This window comes from Ochotona curzoniae, unplaced genomic scaffold (genome assembly GCF_017591425.1).
Source record: "Ochotona curzoniae isolate NIBS_2020 unplaced genomic scaffold, NIBS_Ocur_1.0 contig_2692, whole genome shotgun sequence".
NCBI classification, from domain to species: domain Eukaryota; kingdom Metazoa; phylum Chordata; class Mammalia; order Lagomorpha; family Ochotonidae; genus Ochotona; species Ochotona curzoniae.
The window spans coordinates 790,831-816,175 of NW_024465556.1; the positions used below are offsets into that span (position 1 = coordinate 790,831).

A 25,345-nucleotide genomic window follows, 5' to 3' on the forward strand; every position below is an offset into this window, starting at 1 on the left:
CACCCAGTTCATGCTATTTTTGCAATAGCAGCCCAAACTAAGACAAAGTTTTGAGTAGCTAAAAAAATAATAATAATGCCTCTGCAATATCAGTTTGGTGAATTTTTAGGTAAATCTCTACATGGTTCACCATAAGTACAATGATTCCCTAAGTAATATTTTTGCTAGTTGTCCCCAAGGAAGATATATTCTTGCAGGGTGGGCAGTCAAGGTATTGAAAAGGAAACAATTTTTCCTAAAGGGATAGGGATGAAGTCTTTGCATAGTCCCTGTATTCACAACAAGTAACAGTTCACCTCCTCTGTCATCATCAAGCACACAAGGTTTCTCAAGACCCCTCTTCACAGGAGACATTCTGCAGGAAGTGCCACAACAGAAACATCTGCTTTGCACATCTGCATCCATTTAGGCTGGTTTCATAACAGGAACCTCCATCTACGGTCAAGCAACTGTAGCCACAGTGTCCAGCACAACTGGAAGCGGCTGCAACACGGGAAAAACTGGGAAGACAGAGCCGAACGAATCTAGGATGGCCTCAAAAAAAAAAAAAAAAAAGACAAATTTCCACAAACTAAATCTTACTGAACAAAATCCAGGAACAATTTCAGTGATCAGTGGATATTTATCCAGAACTGCATTTTGTTTTTCTTTCAGGGGTTGCCATAACCAAATGGCACACGTAGAAATCTACTTTCTCGGGGTTCCACAGGCTGGGAATCTAACGTCAAGGTGATGGATGTGCCAGTTTTTACTGAGGCCTCTCTCTCCGGCCTGTGACTTGGCCATCTTCCCTCTGTGTTTTCTCTAAGCTCTGCTCATAAGGACACCCAATACAGTGGTGCAGGGCCCTCTAGTGGCCCATTTTAGATTAATGACCTCCAAAAACTCTTACTTAAGGACTCCAACAATGGAGTCTGAATCAGTCCCTTCCAATCCATAATGAAAATGTGCTGGACGCCAGACAGTGTGCAAACAGAGTAGTGTTAGAAAGTAAGAAAGCTCAGGCTTAATTGGTTGAAATTTCTACAGAAAAACAAAACTGAAAAAGCAGTGGAACTCTCTTGGCTTTAGGAGACAAGGAAGTGGCCAAGGGGAGCCCCAGGACCGAAACACTTGTAACAGTAAGCTGTGGTACCTCTCAGAGGCTCCTCCCAGAACACGCTGGACAAGGATACACTCAGGCACGCGCAGCCTCCAGGTTGACTAGCCTGGGCTTAGTTTCTTCAATGATGTGCCTGCATGTCTGTTGCTTCTTCCTGCCAGGCAAGGAAGGCAAGGGCACAGGTCCATGGCTTCCACGAGTCCAGCTCTCAGAATAGGTCTCTTGGGAAGTCCCGGCTAATTCTGTTGATTTTTGGCAATAAACAATTCCACCCCCTTCAAAAATGACCTTTAGATTTTACCTCCAACTGGAGGTATTGTCTCTCTTTAGAAGGAAGTAAAACTGCCAACTGCACCTCCCTGCTCTGTGGCTACAATTTACTGCTTTAGTTATCGAAAAAGAAAGGATTGTCTTCTAACTGGCTTTTCAAGGGGAACACAGTTGGTTTTGCATACTCATAGCTTCTGTTTCTGTTCACGCTGGAAATCTCAGGTGCTAAGTGCTCACGGCTGCCAACTCAGTCCCTTCTATCTGGAGGCACCATTCAGTATATACAGGTTTTCTATCAGACACCTCTGTGGTTTCATCTTCCTGGCTGATTATTGCATCTTTGAACTGTACCAGCAGAAGAAATTACTTAATTTTCATTTATCCCTTATCCTAACAGTTATCGTTACTCAAATAAATTATATAATCATTTACTTTGAGCAAGTATGTCATGGTAGCGTGGTGTTCTCAAATGCTAAGAAACTGAAGACAGAAGTGGGGAGCCTAAGCAGCCCACTGGCCTTTCACTTGGGGGTCCCTAGACTCAACTCCCTGCACAGGGCAAGTCCAGTTCTACCTCGGAAGTGTGAGACATACACTTTCTGAACTGCAAATTACCATAAAACACAAACTAGCCATTGAACTATCCTTAACAGGTTCTTCATAAAGGAGAACTGAGCAGCGTTTGCATGGCATGATGCCAGTTCAGCCAAAGTGAGAAGTGGGCAGGAACATGCCCTCATCCAAGCATACAGCTCAGAGAATATCCCTCCTTGGAACACAGAAATCACTACAGCAGGTGGGAGCTAGCGTGCAAGGATGAGTTGCTTAGGAAGTTCAGTGACAATGCAGGAGGAAAGTGGAGTCTTGGAAAGCTGCTCAGGTACAAGATGTCGGAAAGAGAGAAAGGTAGATTTAATTAGTTTGGCCTCACTAGGTGGAAAATCTGGAGATCCAGGGAGACATGGTTGGAGAATAAAACTTGAAAGTTAGAAAGAAAAGAGAAGGAAGCAAGATTAATGATCATAAGGGAAAGAGAGGGGAAACAAAAAGATGATCCAAGGACAACCAGCTTAGCAGCCTCCTGGGACCTGGGAGCTATTTCTGTCCAGGTTACGACGTTGCCTGCAGGTTCAGTCTTCACTGAGTGTCCAACAGAATCTTCCTTTAGTCTCGGTATTCAACAACAGCACTTGCATGTATCTCTTATATTTGATAGTGTCAGCATTCTATCGTGGTTGTCCTTACCAGTTCAACTTCCAACTGTATTTCTTTCCTTCTGTCATCTCTTTTGCTCCAATGTTCCAAGTCCTAAGTGTCATTCCAAGACTTAGTAATATCAGAACATAGTATTTCTGTCACCAGTTCAGCTTCAGGTTTATTTCATTGCTATTCTTTACGCAGTGGCTTCTATAGAAGACTTAAACGTCTAAAATATTCATTGCAATTATTTTGGCTAAGAATGATCAGTTATTCCCTATGCTTCATTTTTCCCCTCCTCCACCCTGTTGATTTTTATAAGCCTTGCCCCATTCCTCTACCAAGCTGCTCTGCTTTTAGTCTTCCGATTCAAGTCCATGAACCCAGTGCTGCCTCTGGCCCACCTGATCCCCAAGGCAGAGCCCTTTGTTCTGGGGTCCTCCACTAGAATTCACTGCAGACTTCTCTCTCTGGGCATGGGACTGGTTGACATGGAAAACGCAGTATGGGCTCCTCCTACTGCAGCGACCCCGTTCTCAGGTGGAAACTACTTGCCTTTTTTTCACAGGAAAAAGTTGCAGTAACAGAATGTCTGATGACCATTACTCAGAATTACTTGCTGGGAATCACAGTTTACATGAATAAACACAAATATCATGGAACATCTGAAGCTTTGAGACCATACGTAGAGGATTTGTAAATATTAGGCATCCTGTTGCTTGCAGCACAATTTATTGTCAGGTTGGTGGACTTGGGTACTGTTTTAATACCATGTGGTCTCTCTTAAGACACATCGATCCCCAAAGAAAACTTCAAAATATGCAAGAGCAATAAATATCAAACTTTCTGATCTAAAATGTATAAATATAAAATATCAGTCATTTCTGGAAACATCTTAAGAAAATCCAGCAGCCACATGTCCGTGGGTGGGAGTTGGGTGTTGATGGCGCTCTGCTCAGATCAGATCACCTCAGATCCAACACAGTTGTTTTCATGTCCTTTACCAACACATGTTTGCATATCTAGGAAAGGAAAAAAATAGTTTACACAATAAAACTTAAATGTGATTCTCTTTAGAGACAGAGTGTGCATTTCCAAATAAACCTATTTTTCTAATTTTATAAAGATTTGTTTTTAATCTTCTTCATTAATTTTCAACAATATTTACTGAGGTCACCAGCTAACTTCCATTTTAAATAAATTCTTCCTTCAAAATATTACTGTTACTTCCACAGGACTTCCAAGCAAACAGAGAAGATGTAGTTAGGGGCCAGCATTGTGGTGCAGCTGGCTAAGCCAGCAGCATCCCAGAGGAGTGCTGGTTCTTGCCCCAGCACTAGTTCTACGTTCAGACCGGCTCCTTGCCAACTAGCCAGGAAAAGCAGGGATAAAGGTCCAAGTGGCACACGTGGAGAAAGATCCGGTAGATCAAAGCATGCTTGCTGTCTCTCTCTAATCTGCCTTTCAAATAAATGCATTTTAATAATTATACAAAATGTTTCCTTTGGGTTATACGAAACTAACCATAAGTATGACTTCACTTATGCCATATGAAGCAGTAAGAATTCCTGAGGCATTTGTCTAGCAAGTCTTTGCTTATTTGAGCTCTGCAGCAAACTTACTATCAGACAAATACATACAGGGAGAGGTAACTTTATGCTTCATCAACTCCGCTAGAGAAAACTGGGTTGTCCTTTTTAGTAAAATATTAGTGATAGGAAATCAGAGATTACTTACAAGAGGTCATCTACTATCTTGAGAGTAAGACTGCACACTAAGCAGTACATTTTAACCCCTGTTAGACTGTCCTTGCTTCTCCTAGCATAGTAGGGGGAGGAAGGCAGTGAAAAATAAGTAGCTGCAAGATGGCCATCCCCATGTACTCACGCTGAACAGCCTGGGGTCCTTGGTGTGTGGATGAAAGCCCTTCTTTTTACAAGCAGAAACCTCAAGCATGCCAGTGTTGGTGAGCCTGAAGATGCCAGTGCTGAATTTCAGGGAGAAAAGAAAAGTAAAAAAATTAAGCACCCTCTGGGCTCCTCAGGTGCTTTATTTGAATAATACGGTGTACACAGCCCTCAGAGAGGATAAAGAATGTTCATAAACTAGCACTTTCAAGTGATTCTTTTTTTCTGTTACAGCCATCTTTTGATCACAGGGCTGGAGGAGAGAAACCCAGAAGGAGGCGTCATCCTGTCCCCAAGCACCTGCAGACCATGCCAGGAAGGAGCAAGCTGCGCTAAGGTGATGAGCCCATGGAGGAGAAGCTGAGGCCTGGGGGAAGCGACATGGGACAGCTAGTTCTAACTTTCCCAATAGTGCTAACAGTGTCTGTGGCAACAGCAAGTATTTTCTGAGTGCTTTCTGTGCTACTAGACACCAAGTTATCATTTACTGACATTAACTATCAGCTCATTTCATGTTCACATCAATCAGTCCAAGATGGGGAGGTGTCAAGGATGCAGACACTGAGGACCACCGAGGTTAGCAGCCCTGCTCCACGCACGCACTAAGGGCTCCTTTTCCCAAGGGCATCCTGTGCCTGCTGACCCAAGTGCCACAACCCAGTGTACAGGTGGACACCCATGAGCCCAGCAGCCCCAGACAAAGATTTCCTTGGACCTACACCCGCCCCAGCTACACTTACTCATTGTGTTTTGGTGAGCAGACGATAGCGATAGCCTCTGGCAACATGAGCTGATAAGAACAGTGAGTGTGAAGATCAACGCTGGATAAGAATGCTGTCTGAGTGGGATGTGTCTACAGAGAGAAAAGTGCACACTCTTACTAGGGCAGCCGAGACTTGGCCAGGACGCAGTCCGTTCTAAGACAAAATCCTACTTGTTTGTTTTTTTCCTCCTTTTACCATCATTAGTCACAGTTACATAAGGATTTAAAAAGTACAGATTTTGTTAGCACAAGCCTTCCCTTTATGCATTTGCATCTGATTCTTTGGAGTCACCATGACTCTAGAAGGGCTTCCTAGGAGTTTTAATGTACTTTCTTCTTGGTGGAAAACAAAACCATGGAAATTCGCTTGCCAGAAACTTGGAGGAGATGTTCATGTAATCATCACACCACATCTGTGCAAAACCAATTTTACTGTCCTGGCTTTGCAAACCAGGACGCATGGTCACACAGCTGATAAGATGAAGAGGTCTGAGATTGGAGATCCCATATACAAAACCATGGACAGGAAAACAAAGTTTTCACCAAATATACCACATCACTGCCATTCTTTGTAAGTGGGAATAATTAGTCTCTGAGCTGGTTAAGGTGTTTGGATCTCACATAGTTACTCAACAAGCACATGGGTAAGAAAGAATGGGAATTAGCATATAAAAAAACCCTTCAAGCTTCTGGCTACACACAAACTGAAATCTGACCGATTTAGGTAAGCCTAGCATGGAAGAAAGTGCTTCCATCTGACTGTATTTAGGACACTTGAAAAGATTAAAAACAAGAAATTATTTAAAGTAAGCTAAATTTCTTCCAGGAGAAAGATAGCCAGCACAAAATCACCTGAAACCCAAAAGGTCCAACGTACATGGATCCATCCCAGAGTGAGAAGGTCATATTGGTCTTGAACACGGAACAGTTCTTCAACATTCTCCATGTCGCAGTAGTCTGGCCCTGCAGACTGCTTTGGCACAATTACGTGGGTAATAGTAAACTCATTATGTGTCTAAAAGACAATCAGCAGAAAGAACAGCAAACACATGACAGGAGAAACAAACAAACATGTTCAGTACTTTGCTACAAGAACAAGCAGCTTTTACCATACACATTGTCACCGACCCTTGTACACACACACACACACACACACACACACTCTCATCACAATTCAAAATAATTTAATCCAACAATAATATTTCAAATAAAAAAGTGTATTATTTACAACAAATTTGAGAATCAGTTATTTGTAGTTTGAAAGCTACTTTGTACTAGAAACCAACCCATACATGGGAACTAGAATCTGTGGGCAGCAGAGATGGAAGTTTACCTAACACAGAGTGCCAAGGCATACTAGATGGGAAGCAGTGAGAAAGTGAGAGAGTCATTAAATAACTCTGTCGTGTTCCTGTAGGTATGTGGAGGTTGATGGTGTTGTTTTAATTTCATTTGACCTTTCAATTCACTACTTTCATTATGAGCAAATGGACTAAAATCTTCCACAAGGCAGAAAATCTTTAGGGTCTGCAATTTAGAAAAAGAGAAGAACCAAGAGGAAGAAGGATGTGAAGTGGGATGGGATCTTCAGTGAGAGAAGGTTGCAGGGTGAAATATTGTCTTCCCCCAGGGCAAGCTTGTCCTTCCCAACATTCCTCCTTCTAGCCTATGACGCAGTGCTGCAGAGAGCTATGCCTTAAGCCCTGAGGGCAGCTCTTCTTCCATTCAATCCTTTCTTTCTCAGCTGTTTTATGTATTCCTCAGGCTAAACTCCCATTCACTGCAAAACCCTCCTGGCCACTACTCAACAACTTGGTTAAGATTCCCAGTTAGACATTTCCATGATACCTTGCAATTCCACTGAGAGCACTCAGGTAACCTTACAACCAACCTGTCTAGTTCTTCACAAAAACCATGAAGGCATCATGTGGCAAAGACTGGGGCTGTTATAGAGACTGGATGCCAACACCCTGCACAGTGCCAGGGCATGCACAGTAAATGCTTGTGTGATGAAGGCATCAAACTGAATCTGACCCATGACATAGGGGAGGAAGCATCGATGACACATGATGCCTGTAGGGCAGTGACTGCAGGGGAACATTCTCTTACACCTGTCACCAGTATCTTTCTCTCTCTTGCAGGGGAGGTGGTGATGACATGCTGGAATACAACAGAAGGTGTAAGGAATAAAACATGTCATTTAAGCTCAATGTTGAGCACTGAAAATGTGCCTGGACTCAGAAATAGACCATGAGGGGGATACTTCCAAAGAAACACAATCATCTGCTTCAGGTAGGAAATTGAGTCTTCTCTCTTTGACCTCTATTTTGACATTCTCTTTTATGGTTACTTTGATATCTTCCAACATTGACCTGTGCTTTTAGAGGTTAGCTTGCTGAGACAATTGCTTTACTCTAAAGGACACACCGAAGCCCTAGTTTTATCATTTGTACATGTGAAAAAGGACGATGTATGACACTTGCCACAGGTTGAGTCAAGAAGTTAGTCAACTAACTATTGCAACAGTTGCATAGAAAGAGGGATTTGGATTAGAAAGTAGATCTGTAATTTAAATTGTTCCAAAGATTTACAGTTTGACTTGACTCTCCATAACAAGCTCTTGTAATGTTCCTGACATTTCATAAACCATGTTTTAAGATTAGTTCTACCCATCATGACCTTGATTTTATGATCTACGTAAAGGTAACTTGGTAATATTCACAAGTCTTAGCATGCTTTTATTCCATCAGGCCTAGCCACAAGAAAGGCTGTGCTGCCAGAAAGAGATGAGCAGGGCCATACCAGCTTTCCACAGAGGATGCCACAGGTTTCTATGCCTCGCAGGGTATTGGATTCCGCCAGCTGCAGAAATTTATGGCAAAGATCTCTCGATAAAACTACATATCGCAGCCCTTCAACCACTAAATCTGAGAAACAAGAAAGGGGAAAACAGTAAGAAAACAAACTTTGTAGTCTGTCCGTGAGAACTGTTTTCAGCAGAAAATGCAGTCAGATTAAAAACTTTTAAAATCAAATTAGGCACTGCATTTCCTATGTTCTATTTAAAAACCCTCCAACAGAAGCCATTGAATAGGATGAGGTGAAATTGCATTGTGTGAGGTGGACGTCTGATACAGCAGACTCATGGGGACACCTGTGCCCTGAGCAGACTGCCCAGGTTCAAGTACTGTCTCTGGCTTCCAGTCCCAGACTCCTGCCACTGCACACCCTGGGATGCAGCTAATGAAGGCTTCCGTACGTGGGTCCCCGCCTCCCATGTGGGAAACCTGCAATGAATTCCTGGCTCCTGGCTCAATCATGGCCATTAAATTATTCATTTAGGAAATGAATTATTCTCTGTGGGTTTCTCTTCCTTTGAAACAAACACTTTAAAAAAATATATCTTCTACAACAAATTAGTTCAGAAAGGCAGTAGAAACATGTAAGCACGTTTGGCTAAACTATTTACATATGTCATATCCAGAAAGACGCCGTTATTTTATCTGCATGAAAGCTGATGACCAGGAAGAAAAGGCACAGCATTTTTTATAATCATGAGCAGTAAGTAACTTAGAAGATGGTTGTTCACTAATTAAAAAAAAATGAGACCACAAACTCCATTTGACAGTGTGTGGTAGGAATAAATCCCTCCTTGATTTGGGAAACTGGCCAGCACTGATGTAGCAACAACAAGGGGCAGCTCCTATTGGCAGGAACACACACCCCGGCAAGAGGTTAGCTGTCAGTGTATGAGAGTTCCTCTGAACCCACTCAGCGTAAAGCTTACGTGGCTGAGCAAAGGTCTAGGCAGTTTCCTCACTCTGTCCTCTCCAGGGCAAGGACTCACCTTTAAGATGCATATGTTTCTTATTTAAAACACATGGAAGAGATGTATGGCACTCTCATTCCAAACCTCTGTCGATCAACAAAATACAGTTGTATTATTAAAGGTCTCTGTTCTATCAGAGACAAAGCATACTTCCTGAATTTTAAGGTTGCATGAGGGCGATTCAGCATGTTCATGGAAAAACGCAATTACAAGTATGAGCTGGGACAGACACTTGGTTTGGTGGCTAAGTCCCCCGTGGGATGCCAGCATCTTTCCCAGAACGCCTGGTTTAAGTCTCAGCTACTCCACTAGCAATCCATTTCAATCCTGCTGATGTGCACCATGGGAGGCAGCAAATGATAGCTGAAGTACTTGGGACTGCCACCCATGCGGGAGCCCTGGACTGGGCTGCAGGCTCCTGGCGTGGCCTGCTCCAGCATTTGCTGTTGTAGCCGTTGGGGGCAGAAGAAAATCTCTCTCTGTCTCTCTCTGCCTTTGAAATCAAACAAAATGTTGAGCTTATTTTATGCAGAAAATGGAAATAAAAGAATAGTTTTACGTAATGTTTTCCATGTATTACGAAAAAACATTGCACTGAAAGAAACATTTTTTTCAGGAACTTTCTGAACTGCTTTCATATACAGTTAGAACCAGAGAGTCGAGGAAGGTTAGTCCTGTCGTGTATTCATACAGGTATCCTATAACAATTAACAATGGAACGAGACCCTTCTCTCACGCTACAGAATTGGGCTCAGATGAGCCAGCATGTCTTTACAGGAGAGCCTGTCATCACTTACTCTGCACTGCACTTAGAGTAGCAGCTGGTTTTAAGGCCCGGTTCACTGGAGGAGACTGACCAGCCAAACTGGTTGCATCACTTTTATTCGGTTGCTCTGCAAATACGTTCAGCAGGGCGTTGTTCTGGTGCGTGGAGAAGCAGGACAAAGCACTCCCATCAATCTGCTCTGACAGCACCGGGCTCTCCTGGCTTCGCATCTGACCCCGGGCCAACTCTTGCTTCTTGAGTTGATCTTCAAAAAACAGAAACTGTTCCGACTCCAGTTGCTGCTGGCGCATCTGAGCAATCCGCTTCCTTTCTGCCTCGATCAACCTCTGATGCTCCAGTTTTTTGAGAATTTCAGCTTTATATTTGTTCTAAAAAGAATGTGATTGCCAGGGGGAAAAGTTAGTTTCTAAGGTAAAAAATATGTCAAACTGGGATGAGACCTTTTCGGTCTTCCCATCGGCAGCCAGCCCGATACAGCAATACTTGCACAGGGGTTCTCGTGCAGCAGCCGGGGAAATGCACAATACCACAGCAAAATCCCTTTATTCCGATTAAGCAATTCTACATCCACTCCTGTCATCCCATGACAAACAGGTTTCCTCCATTCCCCCGCAATTCTAAATATTGGAAAATCACAGTTAGGGTCGTCTGTTCAGCCTTGTTGACCAGATTGTACGGAACAAAAGAGCTCACCCCTCAACTCTACTGTCCAATATAGTGGCCATATGAAGCTATTTGGACTGTAATTAAAAGTTGATAAAATTAGACACTCAACTCCTCAACCAATAGTTACATGTGGCAATGGCTGCTGTGTTGGAGACGGATGCATACAGGAACAGTCCTCTCCTCGTGGGAATGTCTACTCGACAGTGCTACACTGAATGTTCTGTATTTGACTCAGCTGGAATTTGACAGACAAGGGGGGAACCACCAAGTAATGGTTCTCAAAACGTGTTCCGATCGTCCATCTCCTCACCAACCAGGAGTCTTCTTAACATCCCAAACTTCCCAGTTCTAAAAATATGCCCAGGCATTATGAGGACAGTGGGTATAAACTTGTTACCAGATCCTCAACTGACCTAAAGCAAAAAGGGTCTTGGGAGCTACTGTGAGGTGGGGTGGTGCAGGTGAGTTTGTGACAGCACTTTCTTCATGTGGGCAGCAATGCCCCAGAGTCCGGCTAACTGGCAAATTCTGATTGAACAGCTCTTGGGTGGGCTCCAAGCTCCTGCACCAACTCCCAGGGAATGCCAGGGCTGCCTGCGGCAAGACTCCTCTCTTCTACTCAGAGGCTCCCACGGGACTTTCTATAGTGGATGCTACTGCGCACTCGGAAGTATAAAGCAAAAGTGTCCGAGGACCAGCTTGTGCAGCTGTTATCCCAACAAGATCCAGCAGGGGGAGACAGAGGTGGAGAGGAAAGGGGAGTAGGCCTTTTTCTTCCTAACTGTACCCTTCACCTCCAAGACTATTTTCATCATTCCTGTTTCTAATCAAACTATGTAACATCTACCAGTTAGTTCAAACTGCACTCAAATCAGCCTTCCGGCTTTGCCCAGAGAAAATCAAGAAGCTCTATAATCATTTTCAGAACTTGTCACATTGGGCAGAAGTGACAGTGCAAATGGCTGACTTTGAAGCAAATAAACGCACAAAAGAAAGGCAAAACAACATCAATAGTGAAAGTATCAAATTAAAAATTCATATTTTGAATTGAGTATCAATTTCTTTTCATTCCTGTCCCTTAGATATCATTATCATTTTCACTCTTCATTTAATAACAATCCAGAAACCACCACATAGTTGATGTTATTATACATTGCCTATATGGGTGTTATTATTGTAACACTGACTTCAGGGTTTAAGTATGAAATTTATGCGGCGAATGCTTCACCTGCAGTGCTGCGGCATCCCTTATGGGTGACAGTTCATGTCCCAGCCACCCCACTTCCCTTCCAGCTCCCTGCTTAAGGCCTGGGAAAGCAGTGGAGGGTGACTCAAACCCTTCTGACCCTGAATCCATGTGGGAGACCTGGAAAAAGCTCCTGGCTCCTGCTTCAGATCAGCTCAGCTCCAGCCATTAGGGGAGTGAACCAGTGGACAGAAGATCCTGTCATTCTTTCTCTGTAGATTTGCCTTTCAAATACATATAATTTTAAAAAAGGGAGAGAGTGCAATTTGAGACATACATGGTGATTTGGTGTTTAAAAGGCTAACACTGCGACATAGTGGGTTGAACCACTTCAACATATGGGTACCAGCTTGATTCCTGGCACAGCAGAGTTAAGGCAACCGGTCTACTTCTGACCTTATTCAATGATGTGCCTGAGAGAGTAGTGGAAGACAGCCCAAGCATTTGGGCCCCTGCATCCATGTGAGAGACCTGGAAGAAGCTCCTGGCTCCTGGCTTCAGCCAGGCACATGTCTGGCTGTCGTAGTCATTCGGGAACAAATCAGTGTTTGGAAGATCTCTCTGTCTCTGCCCACCTCTCCTCCCCTGGATTCAAATAAATGTATACATCCCTTAAAAAGTAAAACCAAAAAAATAAATTTCTTTTCTGAAGACTCAAATTTATATTTCCAAGGCCTGTATCACATACATCAGAAACCTTGTACTGTCCTCTCTACCTCCTGTGGCCTCCATTCATCGGGACAAGAACAGCCATTTGACTCAGTGTTACATGAGCAGGATTGGGCAAAAAAGTTCTACTGAAATCTTTGTAGGACATCTATTTCCTAATACATTGCTTTATTAGACATTGTAGGGGAATAAAATACTACCTCTTTGTTACAAGTACTTAACCTGAATCTTAACATGAATTTTTTATTGACTTCATATCACTACATCTTTAATTTTTAATTTAAATGCATAAACATTTGAGAAACTCATAAGAATGAAATTCAAAAAATATCTGCACAGAAAATACTCATGAAATAAGTATACTAATTGAACTTACTTTGCTTTGCAAATATTCTTGATATTCTACATTATATTTCTTTAAGAGGTCCTTTTTCAATTCATCTGTCCTTGGGAATGCAATCTCCTTCAGTTTCTTTTAAAAACATATACACACATATGTATTGATTAGTGAGATTTTCAGAATACTCTTTCAGATCATTAGCTGAGAAAGAAAAAGCAACTGGTACGCACATTAGGAATCAAGTCACAAGTATTCAAAGATGGTGGCAAAAGACAAATATCTCTTTTTAAGGGCTCCAAATTACACCTTTTCAGCAGAGAAACAAGTTTTCCCTTAACAGACCCACTGGTTGGTTAAGCACTGGCTTGTGCTTTGACAAGTGCCCCCTGGCTGGTAAGTTTGTAATTGCGCACTCCATGGTAGATAACCACATAGCATTAGAGTGAGAAGGAATATTCGAGAGCAAATGGTAGGCAAGGATTCTAGACATGGCAGCTGTAAGGAACAATTAGGCCACTTTTTATAACAATGTGATTCCCAGACTTATTCCCATATCTACTGTGGAGAAGGAGTCAGGGGATCTAGTTCTAACAAAACTCCCCCAGAGGTTCTCAACAGTAGGAAGACCTGGGAAGCGTGATCTTGTCCAACCAGCACCATCCCCAGAGGTGATGAGACATAAGTCCGGACAGCTAGAAAGCCTCATCAGTATCATGCAGCTCCCTCCTGGCTCAGCGTGGACGGGAACCTGAGACCTCTGCCTCTACTCTGTCTCTTCCACTACAATTTCTGTTCTCTTAATCCTTTGCCACTCATTTACTCATTCGCTCGTCGTTGCATTCTATCCATCTGTCCAACAAAAATAAACATAGGAAAGCCATAGGCTTTGGAGAATTTTTCTCCTATGGATAAAAATAAAAGACAACCTAAGTTATAGGAAAAGAGTAATACCACTGGCAATAAGGAGAGCAGAACTCTGAAATAGATGGGAGATGTCATACACAAGACACGACAGCTCTGCCTGGCTTTGAATGTACGACGCTTCCTCTTCCTTCATATAACACCAACACAAACTAGTGAAGCCCAATAAATGGAAATATTTTTACATTTGCTTTTCACTTGAAAAAGAGAGATAGGAGAAAGATCTTCCATCTGCTGGCTTACTCCCTTATGGCAGCAATGGCCAGAGGCAGGCTGGTCCAAAGCTGGGAGTAAGAAGCTTCTTCCAGGTCTCCCACATGGGTGCAGGGACCCAAGGACTTGACCCTCTGTTGCTTTCCCAGGCCGTAGGCAGGAAGCTGGATTGGAAGTGGAGTAGCCAGGCTTTGAATCGGTGCCCTTATGGGATGCCAGCCCTGCACATGGAGGATTAGCTTTATACTCTATCATTCTGATATCATGAAACATTTTAAGTTGCTTATTTAGAACAATGGATTCCCTGAGCTGGCATGGTGGTATTGTGAGTAAAGCTGCCACCTGTGATGCTGGCATCCCATATGGGTGCCAGTTTGTGTCCCTGCTGTTCCACTTCCAATCCAGCACGGGAAACTGAGAAGCTCCTGGCTTCTGCCTGGCCTCTCGGGGCCTGAGCAGCAGACAGATCTTTCTCTCTGCCTCTCCCTTTTTCTGTAATTCTACATTGCAGACTAATAAAATAATCTTTCAAAAGATACCTTTCTCAGCTAGCAATATTTGCAATTATGTAACACAAGTTGATGATTAAATAAATGCATTATAACAACCTTGCTTCTTCCTGGAGAGTATTCCAGCCAGGCCACTGCCTCAACATTTTGCCTATAATCCCAACACAAGTATATGAAAAAAGCTAGAACTTCATGGTTTCCTTAACAACAATTCTGACTTTCAAAACTTATTAAAGTTGGGTATTATAAGGACAAAATCAAAACCAATCAAAAATGACTGCCTCCAATAAATTCAGGAAACATTCAACCATTCTGTTCACCTCTGGGAGGAAACAAAGACTAATTCTTCATCACACCAAAAGTGGCTGAGCACATCCCCAACAGCTTTCTTCCTCAACCCCCCACAATACCAAAGCATCAATTAGACACCCCAGATGGTCTCAGTAGTGATCATTAAAAGTCGAAGAAGAAATCGAAACACCGGTTAATGGAATGAGTTTCTTGTGCTCAAACTCCCAAAAGGACAAGAGAGAGGCAGAAAGGAAAGACGGTGGATCAATACTGGGTACTTAGGGAGCACTGGATCCCACAGCAGGAAATCAACCCCACGATACCTTTATAATATCCTGCTTTTCGGGTACTGCACACTGCTGGTAATCTCGGTGGCTAGGAAGCTTTTCTACAAACAAGCTACAGAAAGGGGAAAAAAACACATGGCATCCTTAGCATGATTTGACAGCAGGCACACAGTGGTGGTTTCTGATACAGTAAGTAGCCTTCACAACGTGGATATGGTCAATAGTGTTTTACTTAACAACTTTCTGCCTGCCTTTTCTATGAAATTTGACCCAAGCAAGTCTTATTTGGCACCACAAGGTAGGTAAGCTCAGCATACTAAGTACTGAAGCTAACAGAGTGATGGTCAGGATACTTCCTAATCAAACCAAGTCTGGTTTATCTCAGGTGCTGGCCACTCTTCTATACTGTGTGCTGCTGTAACCAAAGGGCTTGGGAAATGTCAGACCTGGGAACGAGCGATGTGAGCTCCTTCTCATCCTTGCAAAAGACTCAAACGACCGCTGATGAATGAGTACCATCGGTGTGTGTCCATCAATAACTTCTAACTGTGAATCTGTACTGAGGCAACAATCCCTTCATCATCACACTCGAGATGCCAGCGGATGTGTGCAAGGCTCAAGCCAAAGGTCAAAATCAAAACAAAACAAAAAAGACATATATTATCCATCAGCAACCTGTCATTCAGAAACAAAATATTTTTTTAAATCTTGGCCAGCAATGAGTTGTACTTAATCTCCAATTGGAAATTTATTGCTTACTTTTGTAAAATCAAAGCAAATAAGACAAATAGTTTTTCCTGGTAGGATAAAGGTTATAAACCATTTTAATCAGCCTGGAAATTTTAATAGCAAGTAAACTGTTTTTAATTTTGCCTTTTGTATAATCTTACAATGTAGTTCTTAAAATGCAGTTCTTTGTCTTTTTAACCTAAATGTTGTCAGGGTAAGCAACCAATTACATTAGTGAAATTACAAATGAAATAAGCCATGCACAAAGAAGTACTACATGATCTCCCTTATATCTAGAATCGAAGAAACTGAACTCAGAAGCAAGTGGTGGGCACCAGAGTCTGGGAGGGTAGGGTCAGGGAGATGTTGTTAGAAGATACACAAATTTAGTCAGACAGAAGGAGCAACGAAAGGCCACATCAAAACAGTTTTCTCATTTTGTTTTCATTTCAAAGGTTCCCCCCAAAACAAGGAAGAAGACTTACGTGATAAACTTGTTATAAAGAACAAAGGCATTTTCCAGGTTTCCTTCTTGCAAATACACAGATGCCATTCTCTCCATCTCCACTCCTGATCGGAAGTAGCGGCGTGGGGTGATGTCTTCACTGATGGAGATGTTGCAGCCAAGCTTACTGAGCGCACGCACCCGCTCCTCTGGGCTTAGGGAAACATCTGTGTGGTCAGGCATAGCAGCTAGCTTTTTCTGCAAAGCAAGATGTACATCCTGATGTGAAGAAGATGACTGCCATAATGAGTGTATTCCTCTGTTTAAAAATCGATGCCAACACTTGAAGAAATAAGAGTTGGGACAAAGTCTTTTGTTTTTTGCTTAAACGTGATCTCTATAACCAAAAAGACCCCAGCATTTCATGCTCCAAGGAAGAAGCTTCTCTAGCCCTCCTCACTCAGTAAACCTACACTTCTACTGAAGGAGGGCCTCTTTCTAGATTCCAGGGAACAATCATGTTGCAGTTCTGAGCATGCAAACATGTGGGACCGTTTTAGGTGAAATGTGACTGACCCTCATGTGTCCGTGGATGTTTCTACATTGGGTCACGTGAAGTGGTCCCTCGGTAGATTCCTGCCATGGTCAGGTCCACATCACCCCACTATGAAGGATTTCCAACAGGTAGATTGGACTTAGCACTTCTAGGATTCAGTTCTGTGCCAGAATAGATCTAGTGAGAACTTTTCAGGGACTCATTGTTGTCTTCACTGATGGAAAGGAAAATCCGCCAGAAGGTCCCAAAGAAGCCTTCTGAAGCACCAAGACACTTCCTCAACTTTTTAAAACAACAAAAATGTGCTTAGGCCTTTGAACAAGTAATTATGTTGAAATTACTGCTTGACTAAGAAAACAAGACATCACTAAGAAAAGTCACTGGTATTAATACAAATGAACTAATCACTAAAAGCAGTGTGCACACATTTGGAAAAGCAGAGAATACATGTTTTCAAGATAAGTATTCAATTACAAGTTAGAAAGGCAAGCGATGCTGTCTCAGTTAAGATAGAAAATACTTTCAGATCCATGACACAATCTGAATGCAGGTTTCTTTGGGTAAAAAGCAGCTAAACCAATATGAAGCAAATTCCCAGCCAAGAATCCTATGAGTGAAGCTCTGGCTTCATAGTTCACTGATGCTAGATCTAAGACCCGTCAGTCTCAGAGTACTGGTCCACACATCAGCAGCATCAATAGCAAATGGGAGTTTAAAAAAATGCTTTTCTTCCCATCCACAGATTCGGGATCTCGGCAGGTGAGCTAAGAACGAATGTTTTAACCGGTGCTCCTGGAGCGAGTCAGGCACGTTTCTGTTGGAGAAGGATTGCTTTGGACCACTCTACTGCTATCTCCATGACTGCGGCAAACAGCTTTCTAAGCCCTCTTCAGGCAGGTAAGGGGAGGGTTCAAATCTCTCTATAGTGAAGGCAGTGCATTGACTGTGGTCTTGTAGAAAGCTACAAAAGAAATCAAGGTGGACATGGCTTTAGTTTGGCTAGGATTTATTTACTGAGCCAACCTTCACAGGCAGGGTGCAGTGAATCACATGTCTGAGATTCTTCCACTGCCATCTAGTCAACTTGGATGGTAATGTTTTTAGAAGATGCAACTTCAGGGATCTGAAAGCACTCTGGCTTCTAAAGGTTTTATATATACTCAGAGGGTTCATTTCTCAACCTTCCATTAAGTCAGAGGCAGACCACACCTCTTATACCTGCTGCTACCCCACTCACCTGGCCAGAAACAATATGAGCAAACCCTTCAGGCATTTTTCCCTCCTTAAGGAAGCTCTCAGGGCCTGGGGCTTCCTTTCTTTGAAGGTCTCCAGCTGTTGGTCTTGTGGACTGGTGGCTAGGACAGGCCAGGTAACAGCAGAAGAGGTTAAGATTTTTTTCAGTCTTCCATGTTCTCTGGAGGAGAGAACTTCCTGGTTGAAGTCCTCAGGAATAAAGGACATCCTTGATTTTTATTCTCATGTGGCACCTTTGATCTAGCTTTACTGGGTCCAGTTCTTCAAGAGGTGTGGCTGACAGCAACAACAGTACTCAGGCTCTTCCTACTTAACTTACTCTTGAGCTAAAACCACCTTTTCCTATTCATACTCTGGATTCACTGCTTTCCAAGGGGCCCTGAAAGCCTTTCTAATTTTAGAGAAGTGGTGGGAAGTTTCCCCAGGTAAGAGTCAAACATCAGTGAACTCTGAACCCAGCCTCTGTATTTCAGGAATTTTCCAGTTAACACGGTGGCATTGCATTCACCTTTTCCTAAGCATGCTCGCCTGTAGACTCAACAGCACTGAGTGAAAATGTTATTACTCACCTACAGATAATTTCCTTAATCACATCAAAAGACAGCAAAAAAAATTATGGAAATTAGAGTACTTTCTAAAGGGGCCTGCAGTCTCCAACAGGTACAGACGAAATCTGTCCATGTTTTATTATTAACAGTCCGCATGGGTCCTAATTATTGCTCTGCAAGTGTCTCAAACTTCCTATGAACTCCTTGGGATTTCAAATCATTCTTTATTCATTTCCATTCTCCAGGATGTAATATATTATTACTCAAAACACAGACAACAATCAATTAATGCACCAAATAAAAGATAAAGAAGTGGAGAAACATAGCAACAAGTCTATACTAGATGATCTTTTCCCTGAGGAAAAAAACAAAATTAATTTTTCCTTTCTGAGTCCTGTCCTTCCTAAATTTAAAGTTGAGATAAGCTGGGAAATAACCTAAACTTTTCATCATCTACGTTTCATTTGCATGTGAGTTTCTTGGATAAAAATACAGCTTCTTCAAATAAAAAAGTTTTGGTGTTCATTTTTGAAATGCCATATGCAATAAAATTTTAATTATGTCCATTGAACATTCTGGAAATAACACCTAAGAAACCTTATAATGATGAGTCCTTTTGCAGGCAGAAATGGGGCATTCTTTAAAATCCCACATTGGAATGACAATATAGGGTCCAGGACATGGAAAATATCTTTCAAATCTCTGCTTGTCAAGCACACACTGCAATCAAATGAGTTCCTGTGAAGGACTTCCTTGGTTGAGTGGAAATTAGGTCACAACCTACTTCAGTTCAAGAGCCCAGCCCTATCTTTTTTATGTCCTAGTGCTAGGCTTTGCACACACAGGATATTCAGTACCCCGTTGCACACTGTGCTACTTGGACAGGGTTGCTGTGAGTGCATTAGGGAAGGTCACGCACAGAATCGCGATGGCAGCTTCCGTTTATGAAGCCACTATTAATAACCCAGGTGGTGGAAATGACTGTCTTCAATTGTCATAAGGCAAATGCAAACTAAGGGCCACAGAGATCGTGTGATATGCGTGTGTTCACTCTCATCAGAGATGAGATGCAATGCAAAATGAGCCCACGTGGTCCAGGCCCCTGTTACTTCCTCTCCAACACTTGCTTTTCTACAGCCCTTGCCAGAGAAAGTGCTCACTGCCTTAGACAATGAGGAAAAAGGTGAGAAGGATCAGAATTTCTTCCATGATGGATCCCAAAGTAATAATGAGGATGTTAAATACATAATGTCTTCCTCAGTTATCAGCACTAAAGTAAGCCACACATTTTTACTTTTGAAGAACAGAGATGCTTAAGTATCTGTTTTTAATGTCAACTTTAGATTCTCTTCAAGAATTCCCCACCTCCCTCCCCGCAAAGGTCTATACTTCTGGAATCTGAACAAATTAAAATGTCACCTCTTTTTGAGAAACATGTTTTTAAGGTTTGTGAAGATGGTCTCCTTCGTCACATCTTCAAAGGAGATGATCATACGGATGGACTGAAAATGCTAAACTTCTAGGGTGATTGTGACTTATTCCACACTTGGCGTTTCTGTTTTTCCTTCGTCACTTTCCAATCATCTGTAAAATATCCGTGGTGCTACCTACCAGTGAATTCACAGTAAATGGCTGGTCCATGTTGTCCTTCCTACAAAATGAAGATGTTCCCCTTTTGCTTCTTGGTCACTTCATCTGTTTCAAAAAACATAAAGTAAAGCTCAGGTTATTTCTTGGGGACCCATGTCTCAAATCCCAAGTCCCAGGGTAATTTCTGCTCCATTAAAAAACAAAAAATATGAACCAATTCCAATCACTTACATAGACCAAGTATTTAGAACAGCTGGCAGTCTCTTCCTGAAAATGCAAAACTGCAGGTGGTTTTGATTTCTTGATGCTGACTTCTAAAGGTGGGGGTGTGAAGGGAATTAATGTTTGCCTGGAATCCCATGAGTCCACTTTATGTTATCTTACATTGAACTCTGTCCCAAACTATTGAGCATGTTTGCTTTCTTCAGGGGGAGAAGGATGGTCACTGCAGTGAGGGTGTGAATGCTGGGGCGCTGTCTCTTAACCTGGAGCAGGGCTGGGTTTAAACTCTGCCTCTGACTTACGGTTGGCAGAATTCTGAGATGGCTTCATGGGATCTGTGGAGCTGTGCAATCCCCTCTTTTTTTTTTTTTAGTAAGATGAGACCTGTAATTGGCCTCTAACTAGCAGAGCAAGGCAATGTAAAGGCACATCTCTTCTTAGAGTAGGAATGAAGAGATATTGAAGATACTGCAAGGCCCCATATCTGCTGCTGTGAAGCCAATCAGAATGTCCTGGCTGTGTCTGCCTAATCAGAGACTTTTAACAGTGAACTCTAAGCCTGCAGGTTACAAAAATGCACAAGAAACACCCTGAAGAGAGCCGCAGTGACAGAAGAGCTTAGTACCTGGGTAAACAATTCAGGCACCCTGAGAATAGAGGTAATCACAACCAGGGAATTACTGTGCCTCAGTGAGAACCATAGTTAAGGCATTAGAGATGGAATTAAAACATATAGGGGTGGTGGAGACAAGGAAACACTTGACCAGGGCCTTGTAGAAACCACAGTTATTTCTTATAAGAGTTACTCAGATACCTAAACATTGAGCAAATAATTTTGCAAGTTAGAAACATTAGGACAGTTGTTCTTAAACTTTACAGTGCCTTGAAAGCATCTAAGCTGAGACTTACAAACCCACAGAGGTCTGAGTCCATTTAGGTTTTTTTTTTAAGATTTATTTATTTTTATTGGAAAGTCAGATATACAGAGAGGAGGAGGGACAGAGAGGAAGATCTTCCATCCAGTGATTCACTCCCCAAGTGACCGCAATGGCCGGAGCTGTGCCGATCCAAAGTCAGGAGCCAGGAACCTCCTCCAGGTTTCCTACACAGGTGCAGGGTCCTCAGGCTTTGGGCCAACCTTGACTGCTTTCCCAGGTCACAAGCAGGGAGCTGGATGGGGAGCAGGGCTACCGGGATTAGAACCGGCACCCTTTGGGATCCCAGCACATTCAAGATGAGGACTTTAGCTGCTAGGCCACCACACTGGGCCTTTCCATTTAGTTTTGTTTTTACCTGCTATTTATTTATTTTCAAATAAATGAAAGGCAGAGACATAGTGATCTTCCAACGACCAGGCCAAAGCCTGAGAGAGCTATATGTGCAGTGGAGCCCAAGTCACATGCCAGCCTGACTACAATGGTACCTGACAATGCAAACACTATGCCTAGCACTTAGCACTTCTATAGGGAGCATTGGGATGTGTCAAGTGAGTAAAGGTGGATTCCCAGTTGTGTGGCAAAAATCAATCATAACTGTACATAAAAACAAATAAGCTATAATGAGCTCCTTTATGCATAAAATGCTTATTTAATTCAACACCTATCACCACCAGAACTTACTAAACTACTACAGATGAAAATAATCACTATTACGCCCCATACTTAAAGTTATTTGTGATTCAGTAATAGAATTAAACTCTTGCTAAATTGAAAGAGGCTCACAGATTGGCCATTCAACTTTTTTTTTTGTACCAGTAATTACTTGATGACCATGCCTCTCCCTAGTTTAATTCATTTCCAATCCTGGCAGGTAAAGTTGCAATGTAAACAATCACCAAAGTCAACATGAACAAAAAATGTTCTCTAGATCTCTGGCTCTCCATGTGTGCTCCAGGGCCCCTATGATCCCATCAGGAGCCCTGGGATGTCAACAGGAGTTCATAATGTTAACACATGTTTTCAGCGTCAGTCTTTCATATTTGAATAGTAGAGATTTCAAGGGGGAACTTACTTGTACTATTCAATATTCTTGTAACTGTCCATTTTCATTTTTAATGCAATAAGCACAAGTACATATTCCATTTAAACAAAGTAGAATCTTCAGTAGCTTTTAAGAGCACAAAGTGGTCCTCAGGTCTAAAAGTTTGAAATGTAATGCTAAAAATTAAGGATGTAAACAAACAAAACAAAAACTCACCATGCTATGTCAGTCTAACCAGGAATAGAGAAGGTTGTAAGAACCCATAAAACAAGCTAAACTTACAGTATCATCTTCTGTCTGCTACTAGGAACTTGCTAAAATAGTCAAAAATTTTTAAGTGCATGCACAATAAGAGATACTTGAGCTCACAGATTCTGAGAGTCTGAAGTAGAAAATTAACAAACTGCTGACTAACATACAATCCCCATTCTCTATAATTTTTTTTTTTTAGTTGATAGACATCCTCTTAAAAGTCTACATTTTCCAGACTCTCTTGGACTGAGGCCATGCCACCATGCTCTGTGGATAGAGATGAATGAAGTGATAGAATCCATGTTTGGCTCGTTTGTGTAAAGCACAGAAGCCCTCCCTCATTTACCCTTTCTCCTCCTGCCAGCTGAAATATGGGAGAGACTTACTGGATCATAAGGATGAACCACGGCAGCGCAATGAGAAAACAGGGCACCCTGGTTTGTTTCCAATCAGACCATAAGGGCTTTCTCTTGATTCATATTCTGTCTTTATCTGGGCAGCTGCCTCACTATCCTGACACAGGCAACAAGTTCAATCAGAATGGATGAGTCAGCAACTCCCACAGGAGACTACAGTCAACACAGATAAGGAAATCTCATCAGCCATCCCTTTCCTGCTTCCCAGGATCAGCACCTGTCCAGCAGAAACGTGAGTCCACACCTTTCTCCTTGCCTGCCCTCAGTTCAACTAAATCCTGTCCAGCCGAGCAGCATTCATTGCGTAGAGTCAGCACTGCACCATCTCTCACACTGGTAGATAAAAGGGACCGCTCCAAAGGCAACAGATAGTGGCTTAAGTATTTAATTCAGTTGTCATTTACAGTATCAACATTTAGAAATTGAGCTATTTCAGAGGCAGGCATTGGGAGCTATAATTATGTGCTGCCTGGGATGCCTACATCTACAAGGGAGTTTGCATTCAGGCTCTGTTCCCAATGCCAACTTCCCATTAAGCACACCTGGGGGAATAGCAGGGGATGGTACAAATATCTGGGTCTCTGCCATCCACAGGAGAGACCTGGACTAAATGAATTCCTGGCTACTGGCTTCAGTACAGTCCAGTCTCAACAATTCTACCCATCTGGGGAATGGATCAATGGGATATACTGAGCAAATAAAAATAATATAAAAAAAACAGATTTTAAACACTGGTGTATTTCATTTCAGAAATGGAGATGTCCAACTTCTCTTCAATAACACCAACAACAAAATGACAGCCCCTAGAACACTCAGGAGCAGGATCCTAAAAGCTGTCTCAGTGGCCCAAGCAAATAGAATAGTTGGCTTCTGATGAGAAAATGAAGTCATTCTCATTACGGTCTCCTTTTCCATCAGGGGAAAGGCAAACAATTAAAGTGCCATGATGACAAGCAAATGTGCTTCAGAGAAGGAAGTAATCCATGCGGTACTAAAGTGCCCAATGGAGTTGGTGTAAAGCCAGCGGGCCAGCTTCCTTCATTCCTCACATGTCACCACTCAACCAGGGAAGTCAGGATGAGGCTGTCTCTAGTGCTAAAACTCGAATAACATATCACAGTGTGGAGGGCCAGAAACATACTGCAGCAGGCCACCCAGAAAATGCCTGAAGCAGCTTGCAAGTACAGTGTTACATGAGAATCAAACCTGAAGTCCCTTTGTGCAGCAGAGGCCAACGTGCCAAGAAGCCCATGATACAGACACAACTTTGGTAGCCAGACAAACCTGGGTGTGAATTTTCTGCTGCACCACCTACTTGCTTGAGACCCTTACCCATTCCCTCCGAGGCCCCCTTTCCTCGCTCATGATGAGGCTCTGTGTGGCTGCCCCACTCCCACCCCCCCAGCTCTCAGGTGCCTAACATCTAAGTGAAACACTCAGGAGGAATGCCTGATGGACTCTTCAGCTGCTCACAACCTCCACCTCCACATTCTTGTGACTTGATAATATCTGAATTTACACAATCGCTCTTGGGAATTCTTTGTGCTTCTGAGTTCCTGCTTTAATCTCTAAGTCTTCCTCCTCACTGAGAACCTCCCAAGATGCAGCCACAGTCTCTCCTTAAATGGATGGGAGCAGACGGGCAGCAGTTTGGTCTACCTGTTAGCATGCCTGCATCTTACATAGGTAAATCCAAGTTTGACTTTCAACTCTGGTTCCTGGTTCCTGAACATTTCTTATGAGTACAGGATGTGAGATGCCTTAAAAATGATGGGGTTCTTGCCACCCACATGGAAGGCGTCGATGGGACATACAGCTGCCAATTTGATCTGTGGCTTCAGCCCGATCCATGGCAGGGAGGGTGTTTAGAAAGCAAATCAGTACATCCATGAGCCCCTCTCTTCTCTGGCTATCATATAACTTTCTGAAAATGGGGCACAGGGAAGTATCTGTTTTGTTTAGTTAGAATTACATGGCGGTAAGGAACCACATATGTTTCAAAGGAGCACAGAAGCCAATTCCTATTCCAGAAGTAGAGCTCTCATGCAGCTAGCTCCTGGACCCAACTAAGTAGCAGGTGTGAATAGAGGGGATTTGGGAACCATGAAGAGTGGCCAAACTGACATTTCACAACTTAGGAAAGTTTCCCCTCCCTAAATACAAGTTTGACTTCTGGGTACCAATTCAACATTTCCAATTTTCAATTTTCCCCAAGGGAATGAAGAAGCTCTTTTATTTGTTTTTAATTATTTCTTATTGGAAAGGCAGAATTACAAAGCGAAGGAGATACAGAAAGCACTTCCGTCCACTGATTCACTCCTCAAGTGGCCATAACAGCCAGAGTTGAGCCGATCTG

General features: G+C 42.6%; 1 protein-coding gene across 2 annotated transcripts in view; it reads right to left on the reverse strand.

Moving 5' to 3' along the window:
• Positions 1-685: 685 nt before the first annotated feature.
• The window catches only part of STAMBPL1 (STAM binding protein like 1), a 44,040-nt gene continuing 19,380 nt past the window's right edge, over positions 686-25,345 (reverse strand). The window contains exons 2-11 of one of the 2 annotated variants that reach the window (XM_040975755.1): positions 20,141-20,224; positions 16,212-16,429; positions 15,034-15,109; positions 12,813-12,908; positions 9,926-10,223; positions 8,042-8,166; positions 6,117-6,254; positions 5,217-5,329; positions 4,457-4,556; positions 686-3,591 (exon numbers count right to left, since the gene is read on the reverse strand). In XM_040975755.1, the coding sequence (XP_040831689.1) occupies positions 3,535-3,591; positions 4,457-4,556; positions 5,217-5,329; positions 6,117-6,254; positions 8,042-8,166; positions 9,926-10,223; positions 12,813-12,908; positions 15,034-15,109; positions 16,212-16,429; positions 20,141-20,170 (1,251 nt within the window). In that variant the 5' untranslated portion in view covers positions 20,171-20,224 and the 3' untranslated portion in view covers positions 686-3,534. Of the gene's footprint in view, positions 3,592-4,456; positions 4,557-5,216; positions 5,330-6,116; positions 6,255-8,041; positions 8,167-9,865; positions 10,224-12,812; positions 12,909-15,033; positions 15,110-16,211; positions 16,430-20,140; positions 20,225-25,345 lie in introns of both variants that reach the window. The other variant, XM_040975753.1, reaches the window with a different exon arrangement.